General features: G+C 63.5%; 1 protein-coding gene across 8 annotated transcripts; it reads left to right on the plus strand.

Annotated features, from left to right (window-relative positions):
* LOC121167936 (tuberin) lies at positions 1 to 24,127 on the plus strand. 8 transcript variants are annotated; one of them, XM_040997665.1, is made up of 41 exons: positions 1 to 238; positions 1,706 to 1,792; positions 2,885 to 2,995; positions 3,485 to 3,629; positions 4,151 to 4,268; positions 4,576 to 4,624; positions 5,026 to 5,151; positions 5,310 to 5,383; positions 6,005 to 6,131; positions 6,771 to 6,914; positions 7,448 to 7,585; positions 7,954 to 8,057; positions 8,454 to 8,535; positions 9,194 to 9,349; positions 9,534 to 9,650; positions 12,473 to 12,595; positions 12,756 to 12,862; positions 12,992 to 13,142; positions 13,637 to 13,759; positions 14,096 to 14,230; positions 15,429 to 15,618; positions 16,022 to 16,115; positions 16,200 to 16,302; positions 16,437 to 16,531; positions 17,397 to 17,525; positions 18,433 to 18,597; positions 18,704 to 18,859; positions 18,964 to 19,076; positions 19,371 to 19,583; positions 19,800 to 20,003; positions 20,340 to 20,408; positions 21,046 to 21,176; positions 21,350 to 21,858; positions 21,937 to 22,012; positions 22,195 to 22,281; positions 22,611 to 22,797; positions 22,970 to 23,109; positions 23,415 to 23,493; positions 23,562 to 23,653; positions 23,730 to 23,828; positions 23,908 to 24,127. In XM_040997665.1, exons 1-41 carry the CDS (start codon positions 98 to 100, stop codon positions 24,076 to 24,078), a joined length of 5,460 nt encoding a protein of 1,819 aa, XP_040853599.1. In that variant the 5' UTR covers positions 1 to 97; the 3' UTR covers positions 24,079 to 24,127. The 8 variants fall into 8 exon arrangements, with proteins under 8 accessions (XP_040853599.1, XP_040853600.1, XP_040853601.1 ...); XM_040997666.1 differs by lacking the exon at positions 20,340 to 20,408; XM_040997667.1 differs by lacking the exon at positions 17,397 to 17,525.
* Positions 24,128 to 24,132: the final 5 nt, after the last annotated feature.

A 24,132-nucleotide genomic window follows, 5' to 3' on the forward strand; every position in this document is an offset into this window, starting at 1 on the left:
CGTCCGCCTCAGCACTCTTGTCGGTTCGCCGTGTCCGCGGGCGGCCGCAGGGCCGGGGTGAGGTCAGCCACGGTGCATTCGCGCGGAGCTGCCCACCATGGCCAAGCCGAGCAGCAAGGATTCCGGCTTGAGGGAGAAGTTCAAGACCCTGCTGGGGCTGGGGACGGCGAGGGCGCACCACCCCAGGGCGGCGGAAGGCAAGCAGACCGAGTTCGTCATCACCACCGACGTCCTCAGAGTGAGTGACCGGCGGGACGGACAGCAGAGCTGCTGTCAGCTGCGGCGCTCTCGCGCGGCCCCTGGGCAGGGAGCCGGAGGGGCCCGGCTGCAGAGGGCAGTGGTGACACCGTGCACCCCAAGTCCCGATGAGGGGTCCTGTCAGACGGGCAGGCCGGCTCCTGCTGGTGTGGGGGTGTGGGGCCAGCACAGGAGGCGCCGAACACCCCGCCAGGGCTCTGGGCCCTGAGACCAACTGGACGTGAGAGCGCGGTCGCTTAACGACACCAGGGCCCGTTGGTGTGTGTGTGGAGGGGAGGACTCCGGCCTCAGGCCCCTGGGCTGCTCCTGTACCCGTGTGGGGGTGGCCACCCTGGGCCCCCGGTCTGGGAGCTCTGGCCTAGCCTGGGTCGCACTGTGGGTGCCTAGCATCCCAGCGTCAGGCCTCTGGCCTGCACTCCTGCCTAGGACCCATCAGACAGCTGCGCAGCCCCTCACAGGTCCCTGGGTTCAGAGGGCTGCAGTGTGCCCGGCCCTGCGGTATGGGGCCCCAGCACTGCCACCACGCTGCCGTGAAGGGGCTGCCTCGGGACCGGTGCAGCTGCACTGGCACCTGGTGCAGTTCAGGGGGTGCGTGGGAAGCAGGCCCTGGGTACCAGCGGATGTCCGCTGCTCCCCCCAGCACTCGGCTAGGTCTGACGCAGCTAGGCTGTTGGCGCAGCTGGGTGAGGGGTCTTGGATCTGCGGCTTCATCCCATGGCTGCAGTGGCCGGTCCTGCCCCAGCCAGGTGCTGTATCTGGGTCTCCCACAGTGGTGCCAGGAACAGAAGCACCTGGCCACCGTCTGCTGCCCTCACTGCAGCCTGAGCAGGGAGCAATGTTAAATTGGAGCAGCTGGGACTTGAACTGGATCATAAGGGATGCAAACCTCACAGCTGGTGCTTCACCGCCTGCCCCACAGTGCAAGCCCTGAAGAACCAGTGACAGGGAGAGAGGGGGACAGGAGTGAGAACAGGTGTGGAAGAGTTTTCTTTCATTGGTTCAAAGTGTGGGCTCTGCCGGTGGGGAGCCAGGAGCTCCTCCTGGCTGCAAGCACTTGGGCCATGGTGTGCTGCCTTCATGGCTGTGTGAGAAATATGGATTTGCACACATCCCCCCTGCCCGTGTCCTGTGCGCACTCCCCCGTGTCCCGTATTCACTCTCCCCCGTGTCCCGTATTCACACTCCCCCGTGTCCTGTGCACACAGACTGTCCAGGAGTTGAGCTTGGCCTCTGTCCTCAGAGGTGGGGGTCACAGACTGAGCGTCTCACACCGTCCCGCCCTGCCACAGTGCCAGCCCCTGTTGTTGAGTTTCACGTTGAGAAAGCTGTAATCAAGACTTGTCTGCCTTGGAAAAGGTTGTCTCCCAGCTGTCAACTGGGAAGTGCAGGTGTTGGTGACATGCAGGTAAGAGGACTTGTCGGTTTCTTCTTTCCTCTTGGCCTCTAGGAACTGAGTGTTGAGTGCGGTATCAATAATCGCATCCGGGTCATAGGGCAGATCTGTGAAGTTGCAAGAACCAAGAAGTTTGAGGAGGTGGGTTTGCCTTGGCTGGGCCACTAGAGTGCTGAGGGATGCTGTGTAAGGGCTGCCGTCCTGGGAACCCACATCAGGATTCCCAGTGGATGGGCTTGGGCCTCTTGGGGCGTAACTTGCAGCTGCCTGCTGAGGAAGCCTGTGCAGGACAGGCTTGTACAGTGTGTGTGGGGTGCAGTGTGTGTGTGTGTGGGGTGCAGTGTGTGTGAGGTGCAGTGTGTGTGTGGGTGGGGTGCAGTGTGTGTGAGGTGCAGTGTGTGTGGGTAGTGGGGTGGACTCACACAGGAGGGTGCAGAGGCGTAGCGACTTGGAAAGGTGGTTGTTTCTGTTAGCCGCGCACAGGGCAGATGCAGTGTGGTGAATAGACACTCCCCGCTCTCGCTCTGCGGAGCAGGTGGAGTTGCTTCTGGGAGTAAGGTTGCTGCAGGCTCCCTGCCCTTCCTTGCAGCCTGTGTGCAGTTGCTGGTAGGAGCCTATCAGCTCCAGGCCGCTGTGACGGTATGGGGTGGCATTTTGCTTGGGATCACACGAGCCCCCACTGTTTTCCCCTCAGGGTGTCCACACATCAGCTGCGTCAGTCGGAGTGTGAGAGGCTCAAGAAGGGGGGGGCACGGGGGCGCAGTGTGCACGGTTCTTTGAGTTGCCTGAGTGGTTGTCAGGCAGTGTCTGAAGGATTGTAGCTGTTTTGTCCTCTTCTCAGGCGAGCTGCCTCAGGAGTGAGACCATCCCAGTGGAGGAACTTAGGAGGCTGTGGCGAGGGTGGCAGCTGGGTTGCAGGCGTGGCTCTGGGGACAGGTGCAGACACAGAGCCCGCCAGATGCAAATGTGACCTGTGTCCCGCCTCCTGGGCGTGAGCAGTGTCCCGTGGGTGGCCCCAGCAGGCGTGGACGCCAGGACCACTTCCCTGGCTGCTCCCTCCCCTCCCTCATGCCCTCAGCCTTCTGCATTTGCAGTAACCTAGGCTTCCCCCAGGGAGGCTTGTGGTTGTCCTAGCCACGGGTGCCCACAGGCTTTGGGCTCTGTCTTGCTCCCTGGCCTGTCCTGGCCTCGAGGGGCTGGACTCTGCTCACGGTCCCTCTGCGCTGGCCACAGCATGCAGTGGAAGCCCTCTGGAAGGCCGTTGCTGACCTGCTGCAGCCAGAGCGGCCCCCTGAAGCCCGGCACGCCGTGCTGGCCCTGCTGAAGGCCATCGTCCAGGGGCAGGTAAGGGCTTGGGCATGGCGTTGGGGGGGACTTTGGGTTGTGCCTGCTATGGCAGGGTCGCGTTCCTGTCTTGACATGTAGGGTAGGTGCGCTGGCTCATGGGCTGTGCAGCAAGCCTGCCCGTGTGGGTACAGGTCACCCCTTGTGTCTGCATGACCCTGTGTGTGGCTCGGGAGCCCCCTAGGTAGGAGTGCTGAATTCCAGGGAATGAGGCTGTGCTGCTTGGCCTGGCAGTTGACGCCTTGGTCTGGGGCCACTCCTCTGCTCATGGGTCCAGCCCTGCTGGTGGCCTGGGCAGACCCTAGGACCCTGTCGCTCTCCCCATTCCAGCCTGGGACGGCTGCCTGGGGAGGTGCCCCTTCCATCATGCGCTCCACGTACTGGCTCATCTCCACCCTGTGGGGTGTCCTTGTGGGAGGAAGGAATCAGAGTTGGGGTGTGGTAGCCTTGGGGAGACCTGGCAGGCCACTAACCTATGTTTTTTCCCAGGGGGACCGCCTGGGGGTTCTCAGGGCGCTGTTCTTCAGGATCATCAAGGATTACCCTTCCAGCGAAGACCTGCACGAGAGGCTTGAGGTGTTCAAGGCGCTCACGGACAACGGGCGGCACATTGCGTATCTGGAGGAGGAACTGGGTGGGTGCCGCTGGCTCCAGGCCTCCGGCTGTGGGGATCAGGTGTACTCTGGGGGGGGACTGGGGCTGCAGTTCCCTGGGTGGTCCTGCTCCCATGGCTGCTTGAGGAACCCTCCCTTCTGGGTCTCGGGGTGAAGGGGCTCTGGGGACTGAGACTCTCTTTGGGAGTGGCTGGTAGCCTGGTTGTGGTTCTTGGCGCCCCCACTACCCCTTGGCCCTCCCTGTGAGTAAGCCTGCTGCTGAGCTGCCTAGGAAGGGCCAGGCAGGTGCAGGCCGGACTGCCCAGCAGGCAGGTGGCTGTCGTTGCTGCTTGTTTGCTAAAGGAGATGTGTCTGGTGAGGTTTGCCACGGCAGCAGGGTCTGCTCTGAACATCTGTGCTCTCATCAGTCCAGCCCTGGTGTGTCCTGTGCCCTGCCTGGGGCCCTGTGTGTGGCCTGCCCGTCCCTGGGAGCCCTGTTATTGAGGGCTTGTTGGGAGGGGGATAAAGGAAGTGCACAGAGCTGCTCTGCTTGCCTCCCCAGCGGAGTTCGTCCTGCAGTGGATGGATGTCGGCCTGTCCTCCGAATTCCTGCTGGTGCTCGTGAATTTGATCAAGTTTAACAGCTGTTACCTTGACGAATACATTGCGTCCATGGTTCAGTAAGAGTGGGGCTTAAGACAGTGCTGCTTTAACAGGGACCCCCGTCCTGAGTCTTAAATTCACCCACCTTCTGCTCCAGTGTTCCTAGCTGCTGTGTTACTGCTCTCCTGTCCTTGCTTTTCCCGAACATTCTGACCTGTCCCCGGGGGCAGGATGTCTGTGTAAACGCCTGCACCAGAAGCGGTGGTCGGTACTTGAGCAGGGGCCCCGCTGGGCGAGGAGCCGCGCGTGCTGTGGCTGGCCTGTGTGGGATAGTCCCGGGCCTCCAGGAGTAGCACCTGCGCTGACATGGCCTTTTCCCCGCAGCATGATCTGCCTGTTGTGCATTCGGACTGCATCCTCTGTTGATATTGAGGTCAGTGGCTTCCCTTCCTGGGTACAGCTTTGGGCTGGAGCCCTGAGTACCCTTTGCCTGGGACACAGGCGGGGTCCTGGGGCTTCCTCATCTCAGGGTCTCCCTAATAGGATGGTTGAATGGCCCGTGACAGGGGTCACAACTCAGACTGAGAGGGATGTGTGGTGCTGGTGACCCAGAGGGACCAATGTGGACAGCTTGGAGCAGTGACATCACTGACCAGAGATGGGAGATGCGTGGGGGTGTCCCCTCCCTGTGAGCTGAAGACTAGTATAACACCCCCAGGTGTCCCTGCAGGTGCTGGACGCCGTGGTCTGCTCCAGCTGTCCCTCCCCCTCCCCAGGTGTCCCTGCAGGTGCTGGACGCCGTGGTCTGCTCCAGCTGTCCCTCCCCCTCCCCAGGTGTCCCTGCAGGTGCTGGACGCCGTGGTCTGCTACAACTGCTTGCCTGCAGAGAGCCTCCCGCAGTTCATTATCACGCTGTGTCGCACAGTGAACGTCAAGGAGCTCTGTGAGCCCTGCTGGAAGGTGAGGCTGAGCCAGGCCGGGGTCCCCAGTGGGGTGCAGTGGCGTCTGATGACCAGGTGGCTGAGCTGAGCTCAGGGCTCTTGGGGGTGAACAGGCGGGGAACCACTTGGGGCTGGGCTGGTCTCTGCCTGGGCCTGAGCTGTGAGCTTTGTCCCCAGCTGATGCGGAACCTCCTGGGCACCCACCTGGGCCACAGTGCCATTTACAACATGTGCCGTATCATGGAGAACAGGCGAGTGTGCGACCTGGTGTGAGGGCGGGGGCTGAAGCCCAGTGCCAGCAGCCCTGGCGGCTCCAGGGTGCTTGAGCCACATGAGGCTGTGTCCTACCCAGTCCCCTTCCAGCCTGGTACCAGGAAGTCCAGGGTCGCACCAGACCCACCCTCCCTCCTGCGGTGAGCCCCCATGGGCTCTGCACTGTTCCGGCTTCTCCACGCAGCAGCCGAGCTGTGCTGGGGACGTGCCCGCTGGGCCGCCTGCAGAGACCTCTGTCCACCATGCCCCTGCTCCAGTGCCCAGTGCTTCCCTCCTTGGTCCAGGACCCTGCATGTCCTGTGCTCAGCATGGCTGCGGTGCCCTGGTCTTCCCCAGCAGGGTCGTCCTCCGCTGTGGCCCTTCCGAGCTAGGAGGACAGGTTCCGCACCTTCTCGTGTGACTGGCACGTGTGCCTCACTGGCCAGCAAGCACTGCAGGCCCTGGCCCAGGTGTGGCCAGCAGTGATGACTTGGTGGGGAGGGTTCAGGCGGCTGCTGCTGCCTGCATGTCCTGGCCCATGAGTACAGGGTGGGGTGCGGCCAGGAGCCCACGGGGGCAGGGGGCTTTGTTCACTGCCGACTGTGTGGGGCTCCCTGCAGAGCCTACATGGAGGACGCCCCACTGTTGCGTGGAGCTGTGTTCTTCGTGGGCATGGCCCTCTGGGGAGCCCACCGCCTCTACTCGCTCAAGAACTCGCCGACATCTGTGCTGCCATCCTTTTATGAGGTACCACGGTTTCTGGGGTGCAGTGAGTGGCATGGGGAGTCTTCTGGGCCTGTTCTGTGGGTTGTTTTTCCACGGGCTGAGAGCCAGCCACCCTGGGCCGCAGTCTCTGAGAGAACTTCCATCAGCTGACTCATTTCCCAAAGGGCCACAGCACCAGGGCCAGACCAGGGTGAAGCTGGGAGCCAGGAGCTGCATGTGGGTCTTGGGCCACACTTGGGCTGTCCTCTGCTGGGTTGGAAGTGGAGCAGCCAGGACTGGAGCAGGTGCTGCTGCACAACTTGAGCGATCCCCTGACCTGTGTACAGTCAAGCTGTCTCTTCCCTGGGTTACCCAGAGCTGCTGACCCTGCCTGCTGCTGTGCTCTGCTCTTTCAGTGTGGCTGGGAGTGCCCAGGTCCTGCTGTGCCCGCACACCCTCACCAGGTCTGCAGTGGCAAGCGCCTGGCCCTGCAAGGTGGCTGCAGGGTGCCGGCTGCATCTGGAGCACTCGGAGGCCCTGTGGAAGCGACTTCTGGTGTCCCGTTTTCTCACCATGATCGAGTGGGGTGGGCAGTGCCCCCGGTGTGCAAAGGCCCACACACGCGGTGTGGGCAAGCTTCTTGTGCTGGCTGACCCTGTGTGCCCACGGCTCCCGTTCCAGGCCATGACGTGTCCCAATGAGGTGGTGTCCTATGAGATCGTGCTGTCCATCACCAGGCTTGTGAAGAAGTACAGGAAGGAGCTGCAGGCCGTCACGTGGGACCTGCTGCTCAACATTGTGGAGCGGCTGCTGCAGCAGCTCCAGGTGGGGCGGCCACAGGCCACTGCAGACTCTGCCCCCAGGGGGCCTTCTTCCCTGGGGACCCGGGCCTGGTACCTCTGACAGTGTGCCCCAGTTGTGGCCCAGGCGGGAGTGGGAGTGGCTGGGCTCCTGGTTGCATCCATGGGCTGAGTGAGCCCTGAAGCAAGCCCCCTAGCACCTGAGGGCTGGCCAGACTGGAAGATGGGATCAACAGGGGGACTCTAGCAATGTGGTTCAGGCCCTTCTGGGGAGCCTGGACAGGCAACAGGCCAAAGCCAGGAAGGACTGGGCCATGGGCCAGCTCATGCCAGGCTGGCTGGCAAGGCTCCCTTCAGCTGGGAGGCAGGGCCACGAGGAGGAGCTGCCTGGGGAGCTCAAGGCTGCCCTCAGCCTGTTGCCTGCTCTTCTTTGTACTTGCCTGCGGACAAGCAGCTGGGGACCTCCGAGGCCAGGACAAAGGCTGGCCCGTGCAGCCCAGCGGAGGGGCCTGGCTTGGGGAGTGGGGGCCGATTGTGTCAAGTGCCTTGGTCCTGCAGAGCCTGGACAGCCCGGAGCTCAGGACCATCGTGCATGACCTGCTGACCACAGTGGAGGAACTGTGCGACCAGAATGAGTTCCACGGCTCCCGGGAGAGATTCTTCGAGCTGGTGGAGAGATGTGCAGACCAGAGGCCTGTGAGCTGCCACCCTCCCCCGCTGCCCTTGGGTTGGTCTCAGGTGTTGGAGGGCCCCTCCTAGGAACCCTGGCTGCAGCTAAGCCATCCCTGCTGGTTGCCTGTCCCCGCGGATGCCTGTCCTCCCTGCCCCGAGCTTATATACAGATACCCATCCTCATCCCTGTGGACGTTGGTCCTCCCACGTCCCCATGGACACGTCTCCTCCCCTGTCCCCCTCGACGCCCGTCCGCCCCATGGTGACAGTCCTGTAGGCATGCTCAGTTGGTGGGTGCTTCTGTGTGGTTAAGGTGATTTCTGGGTGGCCGGGCTGCCTCTGTCCCCGTGCTGGGAGCGGCCATGCCCACACGCTGCTGCTGCTGGTTGCAGGAGTCCTCCCTCTTGAACTTGGTCTCCTTCCGGGCACAGTCCATTCACCCTGCGAGGGACGGCTGGATCCAGAGCCTGCAGCTGCTCATGGAGCGCTTCTTCAGGTAGTGCCACCCTGCGTCTGGACGCTGACGTCCGATGCCCCTGCTGCTCTCTGGGTGGTCACCGATTTGTTTGAGAGGCAGAGAAGGCGGGCATGCCCTCGTGTAGGTTCGCTCCCCACGTGCCCAGTGCTGTGTCTGGGCTGGAAGTGAGCTGGGAGGCAGGACCTCTGCCCAGGTCCTGGCTCTGAGAGATGCCCAGATATGTGACGTGGGTGTTTTGACCACCAGGCTGGTCACCTGTGCCTCCTTTCAGGTCCCTGAAAGTTAGCGGTTGTGGGGCTGGGCAGGGCTCCTCTTCCCGCTGATGGCGTGCTTTCTGAGGGGCCAGGGCCTGCCGGGTGCAGGGTCGGGATGCCAGCATCCAAGGAGCCTGCCCCTCTGCCCCTTCCCCCGCAGGAGCGAGCCCCGCAGCGCTGTGCGCATCAAGGTGCTGGACGTGCTGTCCTTTGTGCTGCTCATGAACAGACAGTTGTACGAGGTGGGTGTGGCCTGTGACCCTGGCCCGCCTCCTCCTGCCTGTCCGTCCGGGGCTCCTTCGTTAGTTTTTCTGTGCCATGCTGCTCCCTGGCCGACCAGCAAGGCTGCTGAGGCCCTGGAGACCCCAGCCGTTCAGTCAGTCTTGCCCTAGCTGGGGCTCCACCTCTTCTGTGGTCCATCCACCCTCCACCCCACCCCTGCCCGCTGTGGCTGCCACCTCGTCTGTTAGGTTTCTGCACAGCCTTTGCCATGTGCACCCGCCTGCCCTGCGCCCTTTGTCCCTGAGTGTGAGGAGCTCTGAGACTGCTTTCCCCTGAAGCCTACCTCCTGGAGCCCTGCATGCCCAGGCCTGCCCGCCCTGCTCCCTGCTCCCTGGGTGCGCCTCTGGTCTGCCTTTTGCAGTGCCCCCTCACCATGTACAGTGTGGTGACGGCCCTCAGGAAGCCCCGGGGTGTCTGGGCTCTCTGCAGGGTTGGTGGTGTTGTGCTCCCTGTCCACCTGTGTCTGTGAGCCTGCATCACCCTGGCGTAGACGGATACCTGTACACACACGGCTGTCGTAGGGCTTGCTGCTACTTGGTCAATGCCTGGGCAAAGTCTGATGGCAGGTGCCCATCCTATAGGCAGTGGCTCACCTCCAACCCTGTGTGCCCTGGACAGGAGGAGCTCATCAACTCCGTGGTCATCTCCCAGCTCTCCCATATCCCCGAAGATAAGGACCACCAGGTCCGGAAACTGGCCACCCAGTTGCTGGTGGACCTGGCGGAAGGCTGCCACACCCACCACTTCAACAGTTTGCTGGAGATCATTGAGAAGGTGAAAGCTGCTCAGGCTTCGGACTTGGGGGGCTGACGGGACCCCTAGTAGACATAAGGGACCTCTCTGTTGGCCTCCCGCTCCTGGCAGAGCCTGCCTGGTGGCCTCTCCCTGAGCGCGGCGGTGGGGTGCTGGGGCAGGTGCTTGCTCCGTTTGCTGCTCAGCCCCCTGGTCTCCTGTGAAGGTGATGGCACGCACCCTCTCTGCACCGCCTGAGCTGGAGGAAAGGGATGTGGCCTCCCACTCAGCTTCCCTGGAGGACGTGAAGACTGCCGTCCTGGGACTCCTGGTCATCTTGCAGGTGCGTGTCTGTGCTGTGCCATTCAGTAGGGAAGTCTGTGGCCAGCTCTTGTTCCTGCTGGACACTGCTCTTCTGGTATCTGTGTCCTGGGAGCCTGGGGTCGTAGGGGTCCTCCTGGCTGCAGTGGGCACTGTCTGGATCCTGGCTTACAGGCTTCCTGTGTGGAACCTGCTTATTTGATGTCAGCAGTATGTATCCCCTTCCCAGTTGAAGTAGAAAGGGCCATTCACGCTGCTGAGGCTGGGGGAGCCGCGGGAGGAGCTGGCTGTGTTGTCACGGCTCATGGGCATGGCTGTGTTGGCCTGGCCCGTGGACACGGCTGTGTTGGCCTGGCCCGTGGACACGGCTGTGTTGGCCTGGCCCGTGGACACGGCTGTGTTGGCCTGGCCCGTGGACACGGCTGTGTTGGCACAACTGTGCGGCTCAGTCCCCGCAGAGCTGCATTGTCATCCCTGCAGAGCAGCCTGTGCCGACCACTCATCACTTGAGCTGTTTCTGGTCCCTGTGTCTCAGGAACTGTCAGGGAAAGAGATTCTGTTCTGAGTCCATACTGGTGGCTGGCGGGGCTCTGCCATGGGGGGCACTGTGTTGGACACGCATGTGAGGTGGAGCCATCTCGTCTTGAGACAGGAGCCTCCTTCAGGCACCTTGCTGACCCCAGAGGCAGACCCAGAGCAGCAAGGTGCTGGCCGACTGAAGCTCAGAGCCGTCACACTGCCTGCTCTGGTGTGTACCAGCTGAAGCAGGCACCAGGCCCAGTCCGACACTGCCCATGCCCGGTCCTGTGCCTGTGTGATCTCAGCAGCTGGGCCAGCTGGAAGCTGCTCCTGCTTTTGCTTTACTGGCTGGAGGCTGAAGCTTCGGGGCTGCAGAGTTGGGTGGCTCTCCTGTGACAGTGTGGGCATCTGCTTGCCGGAAGCCGTGACCCTCATCTCCTGTGGCACTGGCTGTCTGTGCCTTCTCTGCGAAATGGTCAACTTTTGCCCCCCCCTTTTTTTTTTTAAGATTTACTTATTTTTGTTGAAAACGCAAATATACGGAGAGGAATATCTTCTGCCTGCTGGTTCACTCCCCAAGTGGCTACAATGGTCGGAGCTGAGCCGATGCACAACCAGGAGCCTCTTCGGGTCTCCCACACAAGCTTTGGGCCGTCCTTGACTGCTTTCCCAGGCCACAAGCAGGGAGCTGGATGGGAAGTGGAGCAGCTGGGACACAAACCAGCACCCATGTGGGATCCTGGAGTGTGCAAGGCAGGGGCTTTAGCCAGTAGATTACTGTGCTTGGCCCCAACCATTTTTTTAAAGACTACATTTTTTGATCTTGGTGTTCATGAGGTGCCTGGGGAGGTGGAGAGGCCAAAGGTAATGAGGGAGGTACAAATCTGGGCGCCTCGCTGGAGCGCATGGGCAGGCGGGTGGCTGCTGCTCCGTACGGGCCTCCTGTGCGAGCGTTGCAATGCTGGCACCTGCTGCCCTTGGGGCCGAGCTGGGTAGAGTGCTGCTGCTTGGTCAGCCGGGGCAGCTGTGCAGCCCTGGTGTCGGGACCTGTGGTTAGAGCGGCTAAGGATGGGGACACGTTAGGATCCGGAAATGGCCTGGTACTGTGACCCCATGTGGTGACCACCAGTCACACGTGGTCACTGAGCTGCTGCTGTGGAGCTGGTCCAGGTGGGAATGGACAATACAAAAAAAAATACTGTAAAGTAGCCTTGTAATTGTTGATAAATATATTATTAGCCTTTAAACTTTTAATTTCTAATAAAACTTTTTTTTTCTACGCTAATATTTTTTTCCCTGTATCTGGGGTCAGGGGAGAAACAAAGGGAGAAGCCCCACCCAGCCTCCCACCCATCCCAGGTCCCCGATGTGGGGCATGCTCTGAGGGTCCTGCTCAAGCAGTTTTGATAGTTCAACAGTTCTGAATTGCTGCCAATCTCGCCACTCCAAACATGATGAAATCTCTTCAGAGTCCACTGGCTGACATAGTCTCTTCATGGCTGGGGTTCTGAGATCAGCAGTTCAGTTGAAGGGATCCCCAAAGAAACTTTGGGCCGTCCTCTACTGCTTTCCCAGGGAGCTGTCAGGGTTAGAACTGGTGCCTCTTATGGGATCCCAGCACATGCAAGGACTTTAGCCACTAGACTACTGTTCTGGGCTCCAATAATATACTTAATATACTTAAAAGGAGTGTATTTGTGAGAGTACAGACACAGGATGTATGGGGTGCTGTGGCTTAAGTCGCTGCCCAAATGGACAGAATGTCTGCTTGGATCTCAGCGCTCCGCTTCCCTTCTAGCTCCCTCTAGTGGCCTGGGAAAGCAGCAGGGGACGGTGCTTGGGCTCCTGAACTGCCTCAGGGCCTGTGATGGAGCCGCAGCCCCTTTGCCTCAGCCCCTGTGGAGGCCTTTTGGGGAGTGAGCCAGTGCCCGAGGGCCGTTGTCCATCTGCGTTCCTGGTGTACAGTGTCTAAACACAGGGCATAAAGGCATGGATAATTCCCAGTGCAACATTCGGCATTCTCCAGGCAGTGGATGAGTCCTGCACATTCCAAGTGCCTGCCCTTGATGGCCTGTGTGCCACATGCTGACTCCTTGTGGTCGAAGGCCTGCCCCTCTTCCCCAGTGTTTCTGAGACAGGAAGAGTGTTGAGGCCTTTGTCGTTTCCTGGGCTTACTTCTGAGCTGCAGAGACCTGGAAGCCCGCGGGCTCTCTAGCTCTGCCCGGTAATGCCTGGCTGGTGCCCCTAGGCTGCTGGCTGCATCAGGGTGAGGTGGCCGGGATCCACGGCCTCCTGCCCTGGGTGATCCATGGCCTCCCCATGCAGACCAAGCTGTACACTTTGCCTGCCAGCCATGCCACACGCGTATACGAGACTCTCGTCGGCCACCTGCAGCTGCACTACAAGCTTAACTACACACTGCCCATCGCCAGCAGCATCCGGCTGCAGGTAGCTTAGTGGGTGGGGCTGGGAGCTGGGGATGTAGTGGGCGGCCCTGGATGGAGCCTGGCGCCTGGGGGACACCCCTGCCCTCAGCGTGCGGGACACACAGCCCAAGGGGAGGAACTGTCTGCCCCTGGCTCGCTGGCCACTGTTCTGCCTCCCACAGGCCTTTGATTTCCTGCTGCTGCTGCGTGCCGACTCGCTGCACCGCCTGGGTCTGCCCAGCAAGGACGGGGGCGTGAGGTTCAGCCCCTACTGCTTCTGCGACTGCGTGTACGAGCCACTGGGCGAGTAGGACGGTCCACTGTGCAGGCTGCACCGTGTCCTTCGTGGTCCCGGGCAGGAGGCCTGTGCCTGCCCAGCCCCGGGGGTGGGGCCGCCTCAGTAACTTCTCTTCTGCAGGGAGCCAGAGCGGGGCTCTGAGAAGAATACCGGCGGCTCCCTCTCGTCTCCCACGGGGCCTTCTGGTTCAGCCCCTGCAGGCCCTACTGTGCGCCTGGGCTGCCTGCCCTACTCACTGCTCTTTCGCCTCCTGCTGCAGTGCTTGAAGCAGGTGAGGTGGGCCTGTGCCTGGAGCTGTGTGGGCGGGGATGGGGTGGCACTGCTGGGGCAAGCCAGGCTGCTCCTCTAGGGTAGAAAGGTGGACGGCACAGGCATCTGCCAAGGCTGGAAGCTGCCATGTCAGTGCCATCCTGTGTGCTAGACCGTGGCCATGGGGAGGGGTGGGCATCAGTAGGGTGGGACAGGGCCAGTGTCCTGGGGTGCCAGCTGGGCTTTTGGGGCCCAGCTCACCCTCACTCTGGCCAGGCAGTTTTCTTCCTGCTGTGTCTTCATCATTGCAGAAGTTAAGCCGGATCCTGGCCAGGTCCATTGCAGGACAGGCCAGCTCTGACGCAGACTAGCCACCCCAGGAGGGTAATGCTGGGGTGTCCAGGGGGCCAAGCAGGGGCTCAACTGGGGACAGCGTCTGCAGGGGCGGGGATGGCGCCAGGGCAGTGTCCGTGCTGGCGGCATCCGCAGGCCCATGCCCTGGCCTCGTCCCTGCAGGAGGCTGACTGGAAGGTGCTGAAGCTGGTGCTCGCCAGGCTGCCCGAGTCACTGCGTTACAAGGTGCTGTTCTTCACCTCGCCCTGCAGCCTCGACCAGCTGGCCTCCGCCCTCTGCTCCATGGTAACACTGCTGCGGTGCTCCGCTGGGGTGGGGGCGGGAGGGCAGGGCTCCCACCGAGGGCTGTGCTACCGCCAGGCTCTACAAGGTCCCTGATCACTCCCCATCTGTTCAGCTTTACTGGATGGCAGCTGGGGGCGTCCCCAGGGCATGCTGTAACTGTGGCCCAGTGTGGCCCCTCTTCCTGCCTGGGGCCTCCAAGGTGTCCATGCTGCCGTCTTGCCTTGCCCTCGTGTGAGGCCCACATCCCCCCACAGGGAAAGTGCTTGCCGAGGGTTTTGGGGGAAAGCTTCCCAGTGCCCGGTGGCCGCTGGGGCCCCACCCTGCTCCTGGTGTTAGCTTTCAGGCCCAAAGACACTCGAGCGGCTCCGGGGGACACCAGAGGGCTTCTCCAGGACTGACCTGCACTTGGCCGTGGTCCCAGTGCTGACGGCGTTAATCTCTTACCACAAGTACCTGGACAAAAGCAAGCAGGTGGGAGGCGAGAGAGGCCCGTACTGTCCCCAGCTTACCCCTCTCCCCGCCGCCCGGCTGCCTGGCCAGCTGAGAGCCCACTGCAGGTGCCGGGTCCCACGGCAGTGTCTATCTTCTCTTTAAGGGACAGATGGCCAAACTGTGTTGACAGGGCTGGCCAGCTGCGGCCCCGGACTGCTTGTGCCACCCTCCTCACCCGCCCCACCCTCCCTCTTCCCCTCAAGGCTGCCCACTCGCAGCCCTTCTGTAAGGACATGCAGCTTGCTGGGCTCAGTCACAGCCACCTGGGCCTCATGCCAAACCGCCACACCTCACGGTCCTCACCAGTCCTGAGCTTATAACAGGCGCTGACCTGGCATGACGGGCACTGGCTGGACACAGGGAGGAGGGCTGTCTGGGCACAGGGAGGAGGGCTGTCTGGGCACAGGGAGGAGGGCTGTCTGGGCACAGGGAGGAGGGCTGGCTGGACACAGGGAGGAGGGCTGGCTGGGCACAGGGAGGAGGGCTGTCTGGGCACAGGGAGGAGGGCTGGCCGGACACAGGGAGGAGGGCTGGCCAGACACAGGGGGCTGGCTGGGCACAGGAGGGAGTGCCAGCTGGGCATGGGGGAGGGGACACCATTGTTCCTGCTCGCCGGAGCTGTGGCTGCCTTCATGGAGGATACTGTGTGAGGCCAGCCCAACAGTAGCCATGAGCCCAACATGTCTCCATCCCGGGGTCAGGTTGGGTAGCTGGACTCTGCTGGCCAGTGGGTCATTGCCAGCAAGTTCCCATGTAAGGGCCTTTCTAAGCTATGGCTGTACTCCTCTGTGGGGAGGGGGATGTGCGATGGGGCCTGAGGTGTCCTTTAAATTTTTTTCAAAGACTTACTTGTAAGACCAGATGACAGATGTCCCATCTGCTAGATCACTCCCCAAATGGCCACAACGGCCAGGGCTGGGCCAGGCCAAAGCCAGGAGCCTGGAGCTGTACCCGGGTCTCATGTGGGCAGCAAGGGCCCAGATCCTTGGGCCGTCTTCCACTGCTGTCCCAGGCGCACTAGCAGGGAGCCGGGTCGGAAGTGGTGCAAGCTCAGACTGCCGCTTGACCCCCTGTGTCCCTGCACCATCCCTGAGCACTGTTGGCCTGCCTCCCTGCGTCCCGCCCCCTGAGCTCTGCTGTCCTGAGTTGTGCCCCCTGAACTGGCTTTTTCTCGCAGCGGGAGATGGTCTATTGCCTGGAGCAGGGACTCATCCACCGCTGTGCGGGCCAGTGCGTGGTGGCCCTAGCTGTGTGCAGCGTGGAGATGCCCGATGTCATCGTCAAGACGCTGCCCGTGCTGGTGGTGAAGCTCACGCACATCTCAGCCACGGCCAGCATGGCTGCCCCGCTGCTCGAGTTCCTGTCTAGTGAGTACCTGCCTTGCTGGCCGCTGTGGTCTTGGTTCCCCCCGCCCTCTCTTCCCTGAGTGCCTGGGTGGGGGGCTCCCTTGCCAGCCCCTCTGATACTGCATCACTGCGCTTCGCTGCCGACCTGCCTCTGCCTGCCCACCGCTCCCTCCAGGTCAGGGCGGGTCTGCTGGAGACCCTGGGGGGGCCGAGCTGGGTTAGCGCTTGTGTCCAGGCGTCCAGGTGAGCTTTGGCTTTGTTCACAGCCCTGGAGCTTGTGGGCTGTGCCAGTGCAGGCCGTGGCAGTGAGGTTTGCCAAGACCCTAAGGCGGGTGGTAAGGCTGGGGTTGGGCAGGGCACAGCTTGGGCCGCTGTGGCCCTCGCTCATCTGTGCCATCCCCCAGCTGCTGCCCTCATCTCGTAGCTCTGGCCCGGCTGCCACACCTCTACAGGAACTTTGCAGCTGAGCAGTATGCGAGTGTGTTCGCCATCTCCCTGCCTTATACCAACCCCTCCAAGTAAGACTGACGCGGGGCTCCCGCACCGCCGTGGGGCCACCTCCCTCGGTGCGCCTGAGGCCCCTGCTTCCCTGCCCTGCTCAGGTTCAATCAGTACATCGTGTGCCTGGCTCATCACGTCATAGCCATGTGGTTCATCAGGTGTCGCCTGCCTTTCCGAAAGGATTTTGTCCCTTACATCACTAAGGTAGGGACTCCCTGGCCTGCCCTAGCCCTGCCCTGCCCTCCCCTGGCCCTCGCCTGGCCCTACCCTCAGGGGTGATGGTGGGTGGGGAGGAGTCGTGCTGTGTGCTGTCCCCTCAGCTCAGGTCTGCCTCGCAGGGTCTGCGTTCTAACGTGCTGCTCTCGTTTGATGACACCCCCGAGAAGGACAGCTTCCGGGCTCGCAGCACCAGCCTCAACGAGAGGCCCAAAAGGTTTGCGGTCTGCCGGGTGCCTGGAGTTGTGGCGGGGTGGGACCCGGCACTGGGGACATGGGAGGCAGGAGAGGTCTCTGAGGCCAGTAGCGCCTGCACCTGCTGAGCTGCCCAGCTCTGGGAAGCCTGTACTTGGTCGGCTATGGGCCACAGGCACTGTCTGGGTCCGGGTTGCATCAGGGCAGCTGTGCCTGCGAGGAACCCCTCCCAAGGCGTCTCCTCCTGCAAAACTCGCCGGCCAGGGCCATGCCCATCACCGTCACAGCCGCTCCTGCCTGTCTGAAGGCTGCACTGGTCTCTTTCCGTCTGCGTTTCCCAGCCTGCCCACTGCCTGCTGCCTGCCTCCCTGCCCTAGTTTGTTCCTTCCTGGGAAAGCCATGTTCTCCCGCAGGGCCCAGGTCATCCTGGTGGCTGGGGGCTGGCGCTTGCTGGTTGTCCTGGTGGCTGGGGGCTGGCGCTTGCTGGTCCGTGGCTGAGCCTCGCCTGTGGCGTCTAGGCCTTTACTCAGGGACATCAGGGCCCAGCTGTCCGGGCCCCAGGCCTTGCTGGCCCTGGAGCTGGGCACCTTGGCCTTCTGCAGGGGTGGGCGGGAGGCCTGGTCCACGCACCCTGGCTGAGTTTGCACGAGTTTTGCGTGTCCCCACATCCTGTGTGCAGCACTGCCTTCTCAGTCATGTTTACTGGATGTATCTCATGCATTTTGTTTTCTGTCTCTCCCGCTAACTGCCCCGTGGCCTGGTTCTGTTCATTCACCCGCGGGATCCATCTCCATCCTGTGCCGGGAACCCTCCCTCACCTCGCGTGGCTTGTTCCCCTCCCGGAGCTGGGCTCTCTGGGGCTTGGGGCGCCCTTCTTCCCCCGGTAGTCTGAGGATAGCCAGACCCCCCAGACAAGGCTTGACTCACTCCCCACCCATGGAGGAGTGCGAGGGGAGTCCTACCGCCGAGGCCTTCCGCTGCCGCAGCGTCAGTGTGTCTGAACATGCGGTCCGCAGGTAGCGGGGCACTTTGGGCGGGGGGCACAGACCCTGCGCTTGGCCCTGTGAGCGCCTGGGTGGCGGTGCATGGGGCTGCTTGCATGTCCTTGGCGCAGGGCCGGGGCTGGGCTCCACCCCGCCGTCTGGCCCAGGTGAGCCCGCAGGCAAGGGGGGGCAGGCTGCACGGACCCAGGCAGGCTGTGGGCTCTCCTGCTGGGTGCTTGGCCTCTTGGCCAGCGGCCTGGTTGCCCTTGGGACCGGCATCTGGAGCTCTGCAGGCGCAGCCGAGAGGCAGAGGGGCTTCTGTGGCGGGCGAGGGGCAGGGCAGCCGAGGACAGCCCAGGACCCCTGGTCCCAGCCCTGGGGGGTGCTGCCCACTGCGGTGGCTGCAGGTGCAGGTCCTCAGGTGCCCATGGGCCGTCCCTCCCCATCCAGGCTGTGCCAGCAGAGGGGGGACAGCTGTTTCCTCCGTTGGCAAACTCCCTCTCAGGCATTGCCTGATTGCTGTGGGGTGGGCTGCTCTCATAGCTGTGCCCTGGCATGTTCCTTGTTGTGAGCCAGGTCTAGTGGAGGGCGCACAGGGCAGAGTGGGGGCTGAGTGTGCAGGCAAGGGGTGGGCCATGGCCTTGCAGGTGGAGCCTCGTCCCCATGCGTCCTGGCTCTGCCACCTCCCGCCTCCTGTGAGCTGAGGCAGTGGCTCCTGCCGCGGCAGTGGGGGCCAGGGGCTTTCCCGCCAAGTGTGCCCCTCCGTTCCAGGAGGCTGTGGTCTGTGCAGGTTGTGGCGCTGTGGCTTAGCTAGCCACCGCCCTGAGGGGTCTGAGTGAGTGAGGCCCCCCAGTCGTGCATGCGTTGAGCTTTGGCCCTGGTGGTAGGCGGCTCTTCCAACCCGCCTGGGCCCTGACACTGGCCCTGGCCCCTCCTACAGCAGAGTCCAGACGTCCCTCACCAGTGCCAGCCTGGGCTCCGCGGACGAGAATTCCGTGGCCCAGGCCGACGACAGCTTGAAGAACCTCCACCTGGAGCTCACGGAGACGTGCCTGGATATGATGGCCCGATACGTGTTCTCCAACTTCACCGCCGTGCCCAAGAGGTAGGCGTCCGGAACCAGGCGCCATCTCCAGGGTCCCAGCCCCACCACTGCTGAGTCCCTGGGACCTCCACAGCTGTGTCCAAGTCACCCTTCCCTGTGTCCCCAGGTCTCCCGTTGGAGAGTTCCTCCTGGCAGGCGGCAGGACCAAAACCTGGCTGGTGGGGAACAAGCTTGTCACCGTGACGACAAGCGTGGGCACTGGGACCCGCTCGCTGCTGGGCCTGGATTCCGTGGAACTGCAGGGCAGCAGCCCAGAAACGAGGTGATGGCGCCTTCCCTGCCTCCCACCGGTCCTTGACGCACACTGTCCTGAGCCAGCCGGCCCCTGGGGGTCTCTTCCTAATGTCCAGACTTGTCTGTCCGTAGCGCTGACCCTGGGACACACATCCGACAGACCAAGGAGGCGCCGGCCAAGCTGGAGTCGCAGGCCGGCCAGCAGGTGTCTTGTGGGGCCCGGGACCGTGTCCGCTCCATGTCTGGTGAGCACCGGAAAAGGGCTGGGGGATAGGCCTCTGCATGGCGACCTGAGGGCTGACACGCTCTTCTCGGGCTGGGTATGGCTGTGCGTGGCCACACTCAAGGCTGGGGTTCACCGTCTCCATGGACCAGCTTTCCATGAGCTTTATCCGTCCTTTGCTTTGCTGTTTGCTGGCTGGGGTGGACCTGGGGCCCACGCAGGGCAGCACCTTGGGATGGACTAGCCCAGCTCCCTTCTGGGCTCCCGCTGGGTCTTGGGCAGGGTGAGGGCATCCGCCTACTACCTCTCTTCACAGGAGGCCATGGCCTTCGTGCTGTTGGCCTAGACACACCAGCCTCCCACTTCCCAGCCGGCCCCTGCTCTCCAGGAGCACCAATGGCGCCATCTGCCAAGGCTGACAGGGCCTCGGCTGGCCCCCAGGGCCTGGCTCCAGAGAGGATGAACCTGGCGGCCTACGTGCCCCTGCTGACCCAGGGCTGGGCAGAGATCCTGGTCCGCAGGCCCACAGGTACAGACCCCATGCCATCCTCCCCCAGCCTGCTCGGGGTGCTCCCCTGCTCCTCACAGGAAGCCCCTAGCCCTCCTGTGTCATTTCCCTGTCGGGAGCTGCCCCAAGAGCCGAGGGGCAGGCCCTCACCCCGCCAAGGAGGTGCTGGCACCAGGGTGGGCTGCACGAGGGGCCGGGGTGGGAGCGTGCGGCCTGAGGCTGTTGCCCGTTTCCCAGGGAACACGAGCTGGCTAATGAGCCTGGAGAACCCGCTGAGCCCCTTTTCCTCGGACATCAACAACATGCCCCTGCAGGAGCTGTCCAATGCCCTCATGGCGGCCGAACGCTTCAAGGAGCACCGCGACACCGCCTTGTACAAGTCACTCTCGGTGCCAGCAGCCAGCACGGCCAGGCCCCCACCGCTCCCTCGCTCCAACACAGGTGGGTGCCCTGCTGCCCTCGGAGTCTGCCACACAGCTGGCCTGGGCCCGCAGCTGCCAGTGGGACTCCCTTACTGACAGGCTGCCCGTGGGCTCCTCTGTGCAGTGTGAGGACCAGTCCAGCTGCTCTGCCAGCACCCGTGGGGTCCGCGTGGACTGGGCTCGGCTGCTGCCCTGCTCGGGGCCCTGGCCTGTGGCCACAGGTGTTCGCGAGGCAGCAAGAGCCCGCGCGCCTCCCGGACGCTGCTGGCCCCCCTCTCTCCCTCCAGGCTCGGGGTCTGTCTGCTCGGCCTGTGTAGTGTCCTGCTGAGCCGGCCGCGCGGGCTTTCCCTTGCAGTGGCCTCCCTGTCCTCCCTGTGCCCGTCCGGCTGCCAAGGGAAGCTGCACAGGAGCATTTCCTGGGCAGGTACTCGCGCGCGCAGGGCGGCGTGCTTGCTGTGGAGCCCGCTGCCTTGCAGGCCTGCCGCACGAGGACACGCCTGCTTTGCCCAGCCCTGACATGTGCGTCTGGCCGGTCCGACCCCTCAGACGCGGGTCTCAGGCCAGCCGCAGGTGCTGGCTGGTGGCAGCTGACCGTGGCCCGGGACTGCCTGCCATGCTCCATCTACAATCCCATGCAGGCTGGCCCCTGCCCCACTGCCGCAGGGCAGTGTGCAGACAGCTCCCGGTGGCACGGCTGTGCGTGGGTGGGCTGGGCTGGTCTCCCTTGGGTACCGCTTGTCCTGCTGACGCTGGCCTGGGTCGTGTTGCTTTGGCATGCTGCAGCCTCGCATGGGTTTGCAAGGCCAGCGCTGCCGTCAGCAGTGGACCCCAAGTCTGTTCCCTGAGGGGCCTCTGTGGGCTCCTGCCTCGTGGGGTGCAGAGTGGCTTCTGGGGGCACTGGGGTAGGTGGGGTTGGTAGGTACCATGTAGGAGCCCCCGGGACCTGCCCCGTGGGTGGCGGTGAGCAGGGCTGGGCCGAGGCAGCCCTCTGGGAGGGAAAGGCCAGCCTGAGGTCTTGCGTGCGCCAGGCCCGGTCCCAGCTGCCCGTGTGCTCCTCCCAGACTCGGCCATGCTTCCGGAGGAGAGTGTAGGTGCGGCCCCGCTGCCGCCAGATCCCCCAGAGCTGGAGGACGTAGAAGTGGCCGCGCTAGGCAGCCAGGGGCGCTGTGGCCGTGCTGCTGTCTATAGCCGGGTGAGTAGAGTCAGGCCGGGGCTTCCCCACCTCCCAGCTGGTCCCCAACTTGCTCTGAGAACTTGGCCGGTCCTGTCCCTTCTGTTAAATCAGCCTGGGACCCCATCCCTTCTGGGTGCCCGCGATCACAGCGGGCCGGTCTGACCAGGGCTGACCTGTGTGGTCCTTTTCAGTCGTCCTCAGCGTCCAGTCAAGAGGAGAAGCCATTCCGCAGTGAGGAGCGGGCCGCCTGTGGCGTCCCCATAGAGCGGACTGGCTCCACTGCCAGCGGCCGGCCGGCGGTGGGCCTCTCCTTCCAGCCCTCACAGCCGCTCAGCAAGTCCAGCTCCTCCCCCGAGCTGCAGACGCTGCAGGACGTCCTGGGGGAGGCCGGGGACAAGGCTGATGGTGGCCGGCTCAGTCCCGAGGCCAAGGCCCGGTCACAGTCAGGGTCCCTCGACAGAGATGGTGCCGCCTGGGGGCCCCCGGATGAGGAGGGCCAGGGCTTGGGCCCCACACAGCCTGAGGGGGCCCTGCCATCCAGCTCGCCCCGCTCTCCCGGTGGCCTGCGGCCCCGCGGCTATACCATCTCCGACTCGGCCCCATCACGCAGGGGCAGGAGGGCCGACAGGGTGGAACGGGACGCCCTCAAGGGCAGGGCTGCGGCCAGCAGCGCCGAGAAGGTGCCGGGCATCAACCCCAGGTGAGCAGAGCTGGTGGGTTCCGTGGGCAGGCGGCTCTGTGCAGGGCTGAGCTCCCCTCACCACCCCTCTGCCCCCAGCTTCGTGTTCCTGCAGCTCTACCACTCGCCTTTCTTTGGCGACGAGTCCAACAAGCCCATCCTGCTGCCCAACGAGGTAGGCCTAGCCCCCACCCCCGGGTGGTCGGCCCCTTCCTGCCGTGAGCCCCGGGTGGTCGGCCACTGCCTGCCGTGAGCCCGGGTGGTCGGCCGCTGCCTGCCGTGACCCCCGGGTGGTCGGCCGCTGCCTGCCGTGAGCCCTGAGCTGGGCTGGGCTCACGCGGGTGCTTCGTTGTGCAGTCCTTTGAGCGGTCGGTGCAGCTCCTGGACCAGATCCCATCATATGATACACACAAGATCGCCGTCCTCTACGTGGGAGAGGGCCAGGTGAGGCCAGGCGCCAGCACGTTGGCCGTTGGTCTTGTCGCTGAGTGGCCATGTATGCTCATGAACCTGAGAGCTGGGGACAGAGATGAGGCAGTGTGGGTGGGCTTGGTAGGTGGCTGGCAGCCCCTGCTCGGGCGCATTGGGACTGCATGTGACCGAATCCAGGGCTGGCTGCAGTGGTAGTGGTGGGTTCCAGCAGATGGCCATTGTGTGTGGGCACTGCCCGGGCTCTGGCAGTTTGGAGACAGCTGGGGATTAACGGGCTGACAAGGCCTCCCAGCAAGGACCTGCCATGCAGAGCAACACGCTGCCGTGCTGTGTCCCTGCAGAGCAACAGCGAGCTGGCCATCCTGTCCAACGAACACGGCTCCTACCGCTATACCGAGTTCCTGACGGGGCTGGGCAAGCTCATCGAGCTCAGGGACTGCCAGCCCGACAAGGTGTACCTGGGCGGCCTGGACGTGTGTGGCGAGGACGGCCAGTTCACCTACTGCTGGCATGATGACATCATGCAGGGTACAGCCCGCAGCCCTGCCCCCGACCCTGGGACTCTGAGGTCACCATCTGGGCATTGAGACAGCGGCTGGGATCGTGGCTCTGCTCCCAGCAGCCCTGGCCAGGCATTCGGACAGCTGAGGGAGAGCTGGCGGGCAGTGCCGTGCTTACCCTGGCTGTGCTTGCCTGGCAGCTGTCTTCCACATTGCCACCCTGATGCCCACCAAGGACGGGGACAAGCACCAGTGTGACAAGAAGCGCCACCTGGGCAACGACTTCGTCTCTATCGTCTACAATGACTCTGGTGAGGACTTCAAGCTGGGCACCATCAAGGTGAGTGGAGGCCATCGGGCCGCCTGTCATCCCGCAGCCATGGCTTCCTGTGTGGCGGGTGTGGAAGTGGGCTCCGGTGTGCCACAGCAGTGCTGGCCCCCCTGTGCTCAGGAGGAGCGGGCTAGGGGGCAGAGCCCGCTGCAGGACATCCCGGGGGTGCATGGGTGTGGGCTGAGTGGAGGCTGTTCCTCCAACGGTCGCTGAGCAATGGGGCAGAAGCAGGGGACGGCAGTGCCACTGTGGGGGTGCAGGGAGGGGCAGGACTGGGGTGTCTGGGTGTGGATGACTGTCACCTGTGCGGGCAGGGCCAGTTCAACTTTGTTCACGTGGTTATCACCCCGCTGGACTACGAGTGCAACCTGGTGTCGCTGCAGTGCCGGAAAGGTGAGGGTGCGCCCTGGTTGCTCTGGGGGTGTCCCCCGAGGCCCCGCCTGAGTCCTCTGTCCCCACAGACATGGAGGGCCTCGTGGACACCAGCATGGCCAAGATTGTGTCTGACCGCAACCTGCCCTTTGTGGCCCGGCAGATGGCACTGCATGCCAATGTGAGCAGGGGAGCTTTCTGGGGAGGGGTCCCAGGGGTCCCGGCGGCCGCTCACCAGCACCGTCCTCTGGCCCCAGATGGCCTCGCAGGTGCACCACAGCCGCTCCAACCCCACCGACGTCTACCCCTCCAAGTGGATCGCCCGGCTGCGGCACATCAAGCGACTCCGCCACCGGGTAAGGAGCTGGGGAGGGGAGTTCAGGGCTGCCGGGCCAGACCGGCCAGGCTCGCACTGGAGACCTCATCCCCACGCAGGTCCGTGAGGCCACCCAATATGCAAACTCCAGCCTGCCCCTGATGCAGATGCACAACCCTGCCCACGCCAAAGCCCCCACGCAGGCGCCAGCTGAGCCGCTGTCCACCTACGAGACTGGCCAGCGGAAGCGCCTCATCTCCTCCGTGGACGACTTCACAGAGTTTGTGTGAGGCTGCAGCCAGGTGGCGCGGGGCAGAGGAAATAAATGGGCCAGCGGGAGCAGC

This window comes from Ochotona curzoniae, unplaced genomic scaffold (genome assembly GCF_017591425.1).
Source record: "Ochotona curzoniae isolate NIBS_2020 unplaced genomic scaffold, NIBS_Ocur_1.0 patch433, whole genome shotgun sequence".
In the NCBI taxonomy this organism is placed as follows: Eukaryota; Metazoa; Chordata; class Mammalia; order Lagomorpha; family Ochotonidae; genus Ochotona; species Ochotona curzoniae.